The following is a 13552-nucleotide window of genomic DNA, read 5'->3' on the forward strand; positions in this document are numbered from 1 at the left end:
CCCGGAGGCTGTACGCCGGCTTCCTTGGCCAATAAAGCGAGATGAGTGCCGCGAGCGGTCACGACTGGACCTAGTAGTCAGGGGTACCTATTCTGCTCTTAATAAATGATGGTTAAACACAGTGGACAATTGGTAGTAAAAGTTGCAGCATAGTAGAGAAGGAAAGAAGTAAGGGAGGAAAACAAGTGATGTATTTTACACAGGATCAGACCATTGGTCCATCTTACCCCATGCTATATCTATCTACCTGTCAGGCAACAACTCTTGGGGATACTGGACATTACAAAATTATCCCTTCTAAATGCTAGGCATGTGTTTGAGTTATGGCTGCTTCCAAAACGCGTTCTCAACATGAAGCTGCCTTAAATCTTCAGACCATGGGTTATTCTGATTCAGTACTGTTTAGCCTCGAGTTGCCATATTTCAAAATGTAAAGCCCCAAAAGTTGCCGAGGTTTTTTTTTATAGACAAAAATGCCTAAACATTCCAGAATTTTTTAAAAAATATAAATTATTTCTTAAACCCTAATTCTAAACTGATACCGAGAACTGTATCAGAGTCCTAAAGCATTTTTCCAAATACTTTAAAATAATTGTTCAGATTATGTCCTCGTCAGGACAGAAAACAGGTTACTGTTACAAAGTGGTTCAGGTTTTGATATCAGTCCTAGGGCTTGAAAACCACCTGCTGAACGTTGCACCGTTGGGGTCTCCATTTTCGGCCTGTGAATCATCTACATCATGATATGTGGATGATTGTGCCTTTGGGTTGTCAGAGAGGTTTCCGGCTGATATGATGCTGCCACAGGGATCGGCGCTCGCATTTCTCGTATGTCTGCTAGGTTTTGGTGTATTGAATTGGACTAAAGGGATTTCGTTCCTTCTGGCCAAGAATTGGGAGTACGGTGGTGGATTCATACCAGGGAATAAAGGTTGCTTAGCTTTTCCTAGGCTGACGAGATAGTTGTACTTGGGAGACTGGTAGACATCATAGCCATTTTCCAGGGTCCAATGTCTGAAAGTGCAGTCCTCATAACTGAAGAAGTGCTGAAGGATGAAACAAGAATCACAATCAGAACAGTATTGAAATTCGAGTGGAAAATGCTCATCAAAATTCTCTGCTACAGATGTTGAATGGTGTCCGGGTTTTTACCACATATTTGGTATGTCTAAATGTCTTTACGATACTTGATTTCAACATTTTATATTTTAGTATTTTTAATTGCATGTGCAATGGAATTAGCATTGGCAGTATTTTATAGATAACAGTGTTACTATTTGACAGATTACAGCTTGTGAGATGTTTGGTACCTTCCAAAACATTCACATCTAAAACATTTGAATTCGTGAGTTATTAGTCTTTCCCATTGCATAGTCAGTGGTTCTTTGTTTTTACTGATTTTTTTCTCCAAGTGATAACCCTTCTACCTTTACCAAAAATAACACAAAATAAAAAATAAATCCAGATTCTGCACAGAAAAATACCACATTCAAAACAAATAATGTTTGGGGGGAAGTAATTAGAAATCCAAGGAAGCAGAAAAGTTATGAAATCCTTTTTTTTAAAGTGTGATAACTAAGCTTTATGAAATGGTTATATGTCCCGTGATAAGGTAAAAAATGTTAAGGGACCTCTCACCATTAAGTCCAGTCGTGACCGACTCTGGGGTTGCAGCCCTCATCTTGCTTTATTAGCCAAGGGAGCCGGCGTACAGCTTCCAGGTCATGTGTCCAGCATGACTAAGCCGCTTCTGGCAAACGCTGTTTTCCTTCCTTCCTTCCTGCCTATTTATCTACTTGGCCTTTGACGTGCTTTCGAACTGCTAGGTTGGCAGGAGCAGGGACCGAGCAACGGGAGCCCACCCCGTCGTGGGGATTCGAACTGCGACCTTCTGATCAGCAAGTCCTAGGCTCTGTGGTTTAACCCACAGCACCACCCCCGTGATAAGGTACCATTTAATAAATGGAGACCTGCACTTTTTTGCAGTGACTAAAGATAAAAGGCAGGGGTGAGGAACCTCCATCTCATGAGCCAGATGTGGCTTGGCAGGGGTACCACTTTGGCCCATAGAACTATTCCTTGCAAACAGTGCCCAGCTGCCCTGGCATCTTCTGGCTGGCGTAGTGGGAGTGGGCCTTGTTCCAGGAGCACAGAGTGGTTTGCATTTAAACCACTGCTAAAATGGAAAGGAAAAGCTCCTTTTTAGCAGCAGTTTCAATAAAACATAGACAGGTGGACTAGACCACCCACTGGACAATTATCCAATGTCATTATGTCATAAGGTGATGGACAGATGGGTTGTCTTAGGTAAAGGTAAAGGGACCCCTGACCATTAGGCCCAGTTGTGACTGACTCTGGGGTTGTGGCACTCATTTTGCTTTGTTGGCCGAGGGAGCTGGCTTACAGCTTCCGGGTCATGACTAAGCTGTTGGTCTGCAGGGGAAGAGACAAATAAAGATGCCTGCCCCAAAGCTTCTCCATCCCTGATATAAAGCAGCATACTTTGATCTGAAATACTTGTTGAGGAACATGCAGACTGGCAGTTGTTTGAGTGATTGCCAAGATTGTGTGCATATTTGTGGGTGGAAGGAGAGTTCACATCTTCCAGGTTTGGCCACCTGTATTCTTAGGTTAAAAAGGGACGCGGGTGGCGCTGTGGGTTAAACCACAGAGCCTAGGGCTTGCCAATCAGAAGGTCAGCGGTACGAATCCCCGCGACGGGGTGAGCTCCTGTTGCTCGGTCCCTGCTCCTGCCAACCTAGCAGTTCGAAAGCACCTCAAAGTGCAAGTAGATAAATGGGTACCACTCCAGCGGGAAGGTAAACGGTGTTTCCGTGCACTGCTCTGGTTCGCCAGAAGTGGCTTAGTCATGCTGGCCACATGACCCAGAAGCTGTACGCTGGCTCCCTCGGCCAATAAAGCGAGATGAGTGTCGCAACCCCAGAGTGGGTCACGACTGGACCTAATGGTCAGGGGTCCCTTTACCCTTTACGTATTCTTATGTTAACAGCCTCACAGTTATGTAAAGCCCTGGGTTTCACAATATCAAACTGAAGAGGGCAAATTGTGCAGCCCTCTATGTTGTCTGCAGCACAAGTGTGGCATGCCGGTGGTGTTGTGCTGGCAGAAAGAAATGTGGGACATCCTTTATAAATCATTGTGTCTCATAAGAACTGCAGGGGCCTGAAGGAAAACGATATCCCAGGCATAAGCGAAAGGGTAAAGGACAATGGTTTCCTTAGAAGTGCAGCAGAACTGCTTATTGCATCTCCAAGTTAAAGAATCATACTTTGGCTGTTGTGGCACGTGGCACCACATGAAAGATGCCAGAAAAAATTCATAGGAGAACTCACCGATCCAAAGATATTGCCATTAATATCCATACAGAGGAAGCGCCCAGTTTTTACGCCATTTATCACCACGTAGCCTGCACCTTCAGATTTGATCATCAGGGCACCTGAAATTTAAATGGTTAAACATTAGAAGATAATTTAATGCCGTAAACCAAAGATGACCATCTGGTGGCCACAGGGCAAGATCCAGTCCCAAAGTATTAAAAGTTATCTGGCTAACCCTTCCATAATTGGTTGAGGTATGGCAAAAAAGCTTGCCCACAATTTTAATCAGAACAGGAAAGTTCTAAGAAAAGATAGTGTATTCATTTCGAATTTGGTTTACAATATGTATGCTAATATTTATATGTAATGCTATACTTCTGTCCATGTGCTGTATGAGGAGCTGGCCAATTGGCAAACCAACTCTGTGTTACAAAGATGACTGCAAATGTGAGATTAAGGCTGGCAGCATTAACCCTGCCATGTGGGAATGCCTTGCAGATGACCGCAGTGCCTGGAGATGGGCAGTCAAGTCATGCTTCTACAGCAGTGACCAGAAGAGAAATGACCACTGGGAAGAGGGCAGAGAGAATAAGCACCATGGTGCATCTGCAACAGCACATCCAGGCACCTTCCTCTGCCCCGACTGCAACAAAACATGTCTCACCTACATCCCATCTCTACAGCCACAGCAGGCACTGTAACCCGCCAACAGTTTGACCTCACTCCCAAAGGCACACTCCTCCATTGTCTCCTGAGACAGACAGATGCCAATCAGTCAACTTGGTTATGGAATCGGAGCACTCAGTATGTACCCCCTAATCAGCATCCAGCTCTTGACCGTCTGAAGAACAGAACAGCCCCCAAGGCTATAGGGCAGCAATGTGGAGCTTCTGTAAAGGTAAAGGTAAAGGGTAAAGGGACCCCTGACCATTAGGTCCAGTCGTGACCGACTCTGGGGTTGCAGCGCTCATATCGCTTTATTGGCCGAGCGAGGTGGCATACAGCTTCCGGGTCATGTGGCCAGCATGACTAAGCCGCTTCTGGCGAACCAGAGCAGTGCACGGAAATGCCGTTTACCTTCCCGTCGGAGTGGTACCTATTTATCTCCTTGCACTTTGACGTGCTTTCAAACTGCTAGGTTGGCAGGAGCAGGGACCGAGCAACGGGAGCTCACCCCGTCGCGGGGATTCAACCGCCAACCTTCCGATTGGCAAGTCCTAGGCTCTGTGGTTTAACCCACAGAGTTTCTGTATCTCCACCCTAATTAGTCCTGGCAGGCCTCTGAATTTGGCCCATAAGGACATTTTGAGCAAACCAAACCTGTTGTCAGCCTAGATCTCTTAAGTGCTAAGATTGGAGAGGAGGGTCTCACCTATCTGTCAAAAGAACCCTAGCAATTCACACTAATGACATCTCAACAAAACATTCCCCATAATAGGGTCGATGATACATGTTTTGAACTGCCCTGTGATCTTCAGATGAATGAAATGAATGAATGAAAAAAATGGCCCACAAAGGGCAGCTTCTTCCACCTGAGAAGAAATAAATAAAACACCCAGCCTGCTTTTAAGGGTCTGTTTGGCGTTTATGTTGCGTTTAGTACAATGGTACCTTGGTTGTCGAACTTTATCTGTTCTGGGAGTCAGTCTGACTCCCAGAACTGCTGGAAAGCGAAGGCGCGCCTTCTGATTGGCTGCAGGAGCTTCCTGCACTCCAGCAGAAGTCGCGTTGAACGTTCAGCTTCCAAAAAACGTTTGAAAACCGGAACACTTCCGAGTTTGCGACGTTCAGGAGCCGATTTGTTCGGGACCCAAGCCGTTTAACACACAAAGTACCACCGTATTGCATTCTTGGGTTGTGTGTCTTCTTGCCATATTTATAAGAAAGTGTGTTCTAGAAATATTTTGACAAAGTAAATAAATAAGGAAGAACAAGGAAGGTTCAGATCAGATAGCTGTTAGCCATACTCGTGTTGAACATCCATTCATTTCATGCAGGTCCCCTGCAGTATGAGAAATGCCCAACAGCTCCCCCCTCCACTCACAGATCTCTGTTGCCTTGTCTAGTTATGCCCTTAAATACTCTTTGTGTTGGAATAAACAGGCAGTGTTGCCTGCATTAGCTACATGTTTTGCAAGCTTCTTTTATAAGCCTCCAATATAATTTTTTAAAAAAATGGGTATGATCCAGCCAACCTCCTTTGGTGTCATTCCCTGCAGGGAGCAATGAGGGCCCCAGCGCCACCTCCTGCTCTTCTGGAGACGATGGGTCTCCCCTGATGACAAAGTCTAAGGAAGTGTTGGTGTTGACCTTTAAAGCCCTAAACGGCCTCGGCCCAGTATACCTGAAGGAGCGTCTCCACCCCCATCGTTCTGCCCAGACGCTGAGGTCCAGCGCCGAGGGCCTTCTGGTGGTTCCCTCATTGCGAGAAACAAAGCTACAGGGAACCAGACAGAGGGCCTTCTCGGTAGTGGCACCCACCCTGTGGAGCGCCCTCCCATCAGATGTCACAAGAGATAAACAACTACCTGACATTCAGAAGACATCTTAAGGCAGCCCTGTTCAGGGACGTTTTTAATGTATGACATATTAGTGTATTTTTGGTTTTCGTGGAGGCCGCCCAGAGTGGCTGGGGGAAACCCAGCCAAATGGGCAGGGTACAAATAATAAATTATTATTATTATTATAAGTGTGTTAGCTGCCTGGTGAGAGGGGAGTGCTGAGGAGAGCAGCCACTTTTGTGGGAGCTTAGATGAGCCCAGGGCCGTCTTAAGCATATCCGACGCCGTGGTTCAAAGCTCCCTCTGGCGCGCCCCTGTTTCCCAGAGTTTTTTAGGGAGGACAGCGCTGTTGGCGGGGCTGGAGGAGGTGGGCAGCGGCTGGAGGGTGGTTCCTCCAGAGGGGAAGAGGCGAGGGCTGGACGCGGCACCTCCTGGCTCAGCTGGCCACTTCGTGCAGCAGTGGCCACGGCAGATGGAGGCTCCTGGCGTGGCGCTCCTTCGGCACTGTATGGAGGAGGCAGGCGACGGTTGTGAGCTGATGCTGGGAGGTGCCGCGTTCAGCCCTGGTGCCCTCCAGAACTTGGTGCCCCAGCGCTCTGCGCCTCTAGCCTCTATGGGTAAGATGCCCCTGGATTTGCTGTTCCTGGTTACACACTTGGATAGCTTGAATAAATTGGATAGCTAGATTCATGTTGCCACTGGTGTACCAGCTTGGTTGTAATTACAGTGGTACCTCGGGTTACATACGCTTCAGGTTACATACGCTTCAGTTTACAGACTCCGCTAACCCCGAAATAGTGCTTCAGGTTAAGAACTCTGCTTCAGGATAAGAACAGAAATCGGGCTCCGGCGGCGCAGCGGCAGCGGGAGGCCCCATTAGCTAAACTGGTGCTTCAGGTTAAGAACAGTTTCAGGTTAAGAACAGACCTCTGGAACGAATTAAGTACTTAGCCCGAGGTACCACTGTATTGTATTTTGATGACTGGGAAGCTATACGTGTTGCAAGTGCAGGGCAACCATTGTAATGTCTGGTCCTGACTGATGCTTTGGAGATAGCTCAGTCGGTAGAGCAGGAGACTCTTAATCTCAGGTTCGTGGGCTTGAGCCCCAAGTTGCACAATAAGATTCCTGCATTGCAGGGGGTTGAACTAGATGACCCTATGATTCTAAGCCTCCCATATAGCATCTAAGTGCATATAGCATATAAGTGCGGTTGAAGGATGGATGGCGGCTAACAGATTGAGGTTGAATCCTGACAAGACAGAAGTACTGTTTTGGGGGGACAGGAGGCAGGCAGGTGTGGAGGACTCCCTGGTCCTGAATGGGGTAACTGTGCCCCTGAAGGACCAGGTGCATAGCCTGGGAGTCATTTTGGACTCACAGCTGTCCATGGAGGGCAGCTGTCTACCAACTCCACCTGGTACGCAGGCTGAGACCCTACCTGCCCGTGGACTGTCTCGCCAGAGTGGTGCATGCTCTAGTTATCTCCCGCTTGGACTACTGCAATGCGCTCTACATGGGGCTATCTTTGAAGGTGACCTGGAAACTACAACTAATCCAGAATGCGGCAGCTAGACTGGTGACTGGGAGTGGCCGCCGAGACCACAGAACACCGGTCCTGAGAGATCTGCATTGGCTCCCAGTACGTTTCCGAGCACAATTCAAAGTGTTGGTGCTGACCTTTAAAGCCCTAAATGGCCTCGGTCCTGTATACCTGAAGGAGTGTCTCCACCCCCATCGTTCAGTCCGGACACTGAGATCCAGCGCCGAGGGCCTTCTGGCGGTTCCCTCATTGCGAGAAGTGAGGTTACAGGGAACCAGACAGAGGGCCTTCTCAGTAGCGGCGCCCACCCTGTGGAACACCCTCCCTTCAGATATGAAGGAAATAAGCAGCTATCCTATCTTTAAAAGACATCTGAAGGCAGCCCTGTTTAGGGAAGTTTTTAATATTTAACACTGTACTTTTTTAACACTTGATTGGGAGCCGCCCAGAGTGGCTGGGGAAACTCAGACAGATGGGCGGGGTATAAATAAATTATTATTATTATTATTATTATTATTATTATTATTATTATTATTATTATCACTTATCCAAAGATAAGTATGAACGTACATATTGAGCGAAGGAATGCTAAGGCAAAAACTGATTGGCCGATTAAAAACTTTTCACCTGCTCTGGCAATCAGTTCATTGATCCTGAGGCATCACGCCACATCTCCCTTTTTGCTAGACCCCGTGGAAAAGCAAAGAATCAATCATTTATTTGTATGCCACCTTTCCAAAGTTCAAACCACGCTCAAGACGGCTTACAACACATGCAAAATTACATAACTATAAATGTAACAGAAGTAAAAGGTAAAGGGACCCCTGACCATTAGGTCCAGTTGTGACCGACTCTGGGGTTGCGGTGCTCATCTCGCTTTATTGGCCGAGGGAGCCAATAAATGCTGTTTACCTTCCCGCCAGAGTGGTACCTATTTATCTACTTGCACTTTGACGTGCTTTCGAACTGCTAGGTTGGCAGGAGCAGGAACCGAGCAACAGGAGCTCACGGGGATTCGAACCACCGACCTTCTCATCGGCAAGTCCTAGGCTCTGTGGTTTAACCCACAGCGCCACCCGCATCCAGTGTAACAGAAGTAGTCATGAACAAAACATCGAGTACACAACCGAATTGAATTTTTTTCACATAAATCATAAGATCATAAGGTCCAAAATAAAGATATAAAAAATTAACATCAACAACTCTCACCCCCAACAAAAAACACATACAATCTGTGTATGTGTGTATGCATGCTTCCTTGCAAGATTTGGTTGCCCCTGTCTGCTTGAAATGGTAAAACCATTCTTCAATAAGCCCTCCCTAGATTTGGAAAATCTAAGTAACTACTGGCCAGTTGCCAATACCCCTTCTTGGGCAAGGTTTCTGAGCAGGTGGTTGTGGACCTGATCCAGATGTCTTGCAGGAAACTGGTCTTCTAGATCCATATCAATTGGGGTTTAGGTCTGGCTTTGGCACAGAAACTGCTTTGGTCACCTTGTATGAGAACCTCTGTCTGGAGAGACATGGGAAACGTGTCCTTGTTAATTCTCAGCCTCTCAGCGGCTTTTGATACCATCAACCATGGTATCTTTCTGGACCGATTGTTTGAGCTTATTACACCAATCCTGGCCCGACTGCCGATTAGTTTCCGGGCCCAATTCAAAGTGCTGGTTTTGAGCTATAAAGCCATAAATAGCTCAGGACCGCAATACCCAAGCTTCTCGTGATATGAACCGGCACTCATCCCTTGGGGCTTTCTTTGTGTGCCTCCTCCTGACAAAACCAGGCCTAAACCCTGATTGAAATGGATTTAGAAAACCAATTTTCTCCAAGGCCCCTGGTCTGGAGACAACACGAGAACAGCCATTTTCTGTCGTGGGTCCCCACTTGTGGAATGAATATCTCCACTTACAAAATATAGGTTCTAATTTCCCCAAAAATTTGGAAAATGCAGATGTGCCCAGGAAACGCTCCCTGTCCTGTATGCAAAGCTGTGCTTCAATTTCTCTGCAGTGAAAGGAATGAATAAATCCGATTCTGTATATATTTGAAATTTAAGGCATGATGCAGTTGATGTTTATTTTTTGACGGAATCGTGCTTTTAATTAGAGCTCAGTTTCTGGTTTTTCTTAATGGAAACAAACCATGGGCACGTTCTCTTTGTAATAAGTCTGCCACTTTTATAGATATTGAAATATTAAAGCTCCATATTAAACATTAGGACTAGAGAGCAGCCCTGGGCTTCATGTTTCTCCACCTAAAATGGGATTAATAGTGGACTGGATAATGCAGCTGTCACAATAATACTTCTAGGAAGCCACTAACAGCAAATGAAGGTAGCCCATTTTCCCTTGTTTATTCCCAGCATTCTTCCTCTGGAAAGGCAGGATGGAGGGGAATGTCATTTTAGGTCACATTTTTATTACAAACCTCTGCAATTCGCACCTTACCAAACTATATGCAAACTCAAAGAAATCTGCCCTTCACAATCCATACTTCTCCAAACTTTGCAACACAGTTCTCCAAGCAAGTACCGTGCACGGAAATGCTTATGTTGTCATCGATTTATTTCGTAAAGTTTATACGCCTTTCGATTGTAAAAGAAACAAAGAACAAAACCCCAAAGCAGTTAGGGGTTTAGTTTCCATAAGACTGCATAGATGAAATGAAAATAACATACAGAAAGGAATCGCGTTAGGCATAATTGCTTGGGGAAATGTGCGGATGGGGAGAAATGCAGATTAAAAGGCTGGCAAATTTTCACCAGGACTTTATTTTTTAAAATAGGCAAGCAACGTAGTAATGCGGTGAACTGAATTTATTATTGGGAAAAATGAGAAACTGAGAGAAACATCTCTCCCTCCCCTCAACCTTTCAGTGGTACTTACTGTAAACGGTTTGGTGAGGACTTCCATCCACATGGCCATTGGAGTGGATTTGCAGGTGGAAGCTGTTTCTTGCTGTGGACGTGTACAGGTGCAAGAGTCTGTCTGTGTTTCCCCAGTTCTGGCTGAGTAGCGGTGAAGCGTTGGGAAAAGCAGTAGCTGTTTTCCAGCCACACGCGGCCAGCAGGATGAACTTCAGGAAGCTGCAGCGAGTGACCGGGCACATGGCTCTGCTTTCTTAGTGGCTGAAACCTGAAACTCGATCCGTTAATCTGTTCCTCCCTTCGCCTGTGTCTCCCTCTCCTTTAGAGTGAATCCTCAGATTGGCTCCCTACAATTTTTGCGCAGCTTTATAAAGGGCAGCTGGGTGACACGGGATCCCTTTTGTTTTGTAATAGCAATATTTTGGGAGTGTCCTGAGACCTCAACAAATCCAGGCGGGGGCAAAGAAAAAAGGAATGCATGTAGGTTTCTTAGGGAAGGTTACGCCACTTCCAAAGTAAGCTTTTGGGCACTAATGACATGTTCAAATGTTATCTGGAAAAAGCCTCTGACATCACCACGCTTCCCACTGGTGGGCTCAACCCATTCCTTTGTAAGGGAAGGATATTTTCATTTCTCCCCACCTTTCCGTGCAGCTGATTCTGTAAATATGTGGTGTCAGACACAAAATCTGAAGATCTTGTTAGACCCTTTTTGACACTCTGCTATGGCCCAAGGCGGGACGCGGGTGGCGCTGTGGGTTAAGCCACAGAGCCTAGGACTTGCCGATCAGAAGGTCAGCAGTTCGAATCCCAGTGGTGGGGTGACCTCCCGTTGCTCGGTCTCTGCTCCTGCCAACCTAGCAGTTCAAAAGCACATCAAAGTGCAAGTAGATAAATAGGTACCACTCCGGCAGGAAGGTAAAGGGCATTTCCGTGCGCTGCTCTGGTTCGCCAGAAGCGGCTTAGTCATGCTGGCCACATGACCAGCTGTACGCCAGCTCCCTCGGCCAGTAAAGCGAGATGAGCGCCGCAACCCCAGAATCGGCCACGACTGGACCTAATGGTCAGGGGTCCCTTTACCTTTATGGCCCAAGGCACTTCCAGCAAACCATCATTTGAACCATTTATGAGCTAGGAAGCTGATGTCCTCAGAGGGGCTAGACATATGGGTATTGGCCTCTCTATGTCCTCTAAATCAGAGATGAGTGGGCTACCCATCCCACCTCCCCACTGCTGGTGGATTCACGGTGGTCCCCTCAGTCTCCCCCTTGCTCTGGAGCAGAAGCAGGCACCAGATCATCATAAAGGTAAAGGTAAAGGTACCCCTGCCCGTACGGGCCAGTCGTGTCCGACTCTAGGGTTGCGTGCTCATCTCTCTCTAGAGGCCGTGAGCCGGCGCCGTCTGAAGACACTTCCGGGTCACATGGCCAGCGTGACGAAGCTGCTCTGGCGAGCCGGCACCAGCGCAGCACACGGAAACGCCGTTTACCTTCCCGCTATAAAGCGGTACCTATTTATCTACTTGCATTTAAGAGTGCTTTCAAACTGCTAGGTGGGCAGGAGCTGGGACCGAACGACGGGAGCTCACCCCGCCGCGGGGATTCGAACCGCCGACCATACGATCGGCAAGTCCTAGGCATTGAGGTTTTACCCACAGCGCCACCCACGTCCCGACCAGATCATCATTCTTCTCAGCAACTCCCAGAGCCAATCAGTTGGGCAGCTGAGAAAGGGGTACAGTATTACACAGTGTGATTGCTGAGATCCTCCTGCTTTCCTGCCTACATAGGTGTGAGATGTGTGTTTATCCAAGTGCAGCTTCTCACTCACCATCCACTACCAAGTAGTGCCCTTGGTGCCAACAAGATTTCCCATTCCTGCCCCTGTGGGTGTCTAGACTCTGATGAGATGGAAATGAAGCAAAGAATCCAGATGAGCAATTGGAACGTGCACATTGGAGTTTTTAACACCCTAAGACCTTGCTTCGTCTGCAACTTGTCCTCTTCAGCTGTTCTGGACACAGGAGGACAAAAGTGTGGTGAGATGCTCTCATCAGCCCTGCCTGAAATGTCCCCATGCGCACTAGGCCTGCCATCCCACCTCTGATTATCTGTTGGCCCTCACCTGAAGAAGACTTTAGATGGATTAAGAGAAAAACCTCTTGCCTATTCTTTGGTCCTCTGTTGCAGGGATAAGGAATCTTCTGTCCAGCTGAGGACTGCATTCCTGCACAGGTAAACTTCTGGGAACTGCCTGCAGGTGACCAAGGTTAGAGGCAAAAACAGGCAGGGCAAGAAGCAAAAAGGAGTGTGGCAAAGGTTGCTGTTTTTACCTTGGTACACTTGGCTGCTTTCCACTCACACACCTCTCCATTCTCCATCAAGGCAAGTAAAAGACGTATCACAGTTGAAGGACGCATTCCAAGTAGCCCAAAGCACTCAAGGAGGCCATTAAAAAACTAATTGTCAATAGTGAACTGGGAAGACAATAGTGAAGGTGTGGAAAGTTAAAGGTGCATGGAGACTTTGCTGCCCGACATGCTACTGCACACATCAAAACTACACTTCTTGAAAAGACACAAGAACGGTGCCAATTAGATCCAGACTTGTGGAGATTACACTTCTGTTCCATTCGGATTTGCTTTTTTATTTTTTTAAGAATATCACAGGGAAAATAGGGGTGCAATTTGATGACATAAGCTGAGTGCTGCCCAGTTGGCACCCGTAACCTTGAAATTATAGCTTTCTCTGTGTGTGGTTGTTTTAAAAAGTTCTTATGTAAAGGTAAAGGGACCCCTGACCATTAGGTCCAGTCGTGGCCGACTCTGGGGTTGCGGCGCTCATCTCGCTTTATTGGCCGAGGGAGCCGGCGTACAGCTTCCGGATCATGTGGCCAGCATGACTAAGCTGCTTCTGGCAAACCAGAGCAGCGCACGGAAACACCGTATACCTTCCCGCCGGAGTGGTACCTATTTATCTACTTGCACTTTGACGTGCTTTCAAACTGCTAGGTTGCCAGGAGCAGGGACCGAGCAACAGGAGCTCACCCCGTCGCGGGGATTCGAACCGCCAACCTTCCGATTGGCAAGTCCTAGGCTCTGTGGTTTAACCCACAACACCACCCGCGTCCCTAAAAAGTTGACACCCTCAATTGTTTTTAAATGCATTTTGGTTTGATTTTTAATTGTATTGTTTTATTACTGTGTTGCTCTCTGCCGTGGTCTCCATTGGGAGGAAAGGGCAGGATGGGAATTTAAACAAATAAAAGCACTTTTAGATGTTCTGGGGTTGAGGTGGCTGTG

At 47.1% G+C, this 13552-nt stretch overlaps 2 protein-coding genes across 2 annotated transcripts in view; one reads left to right on the forward strand and one right to left on the reverse strand.

Moving 5' to 3' along the window:
• RAD51AP1 (RAD51 associated protein 1) overlaps positions 1 to 13552 on the forward strand; it is a 100954-nt gene that overhangs the window by 13211 nt on the left and 74191 nt on the right. The window lies entirely within an intron of this gene.
• FGF23 (fibroblast growth factor 23) lies at positions 510 to 10950 on the reverse strand. Its single transcript, XM_081911895.1, has 3 exons — positions 10271 to 10950; positions 3354 to 3457; positions 510 to 1046 (listed from the first exon to the last, which is right to left on the reverse strand). The coding sequence occupies exons 1-3, from the start codon at positions 10491 to 10493 to the stop codon at positions 648 to 650; spliced, it is 726 nt and encodes a 241-aa protein (XP_081768021.1). The 5' UTR covers positions 10494 to 10950; the 3' UTR covers positions 510 to 647.

The sequence above is a fragment of the Podarcis melisellensis genome (genome assembly GCF_964234715.1).
Source record: "Podarcis melisellensis genome assembly, chromosome: 5".
Lineage (NCBI taxonomy): Eukaryota > Metazoa > Chordata > Lepidosauria > Squamata > Lacertidae > Podarcis > Podarcis melisellensis.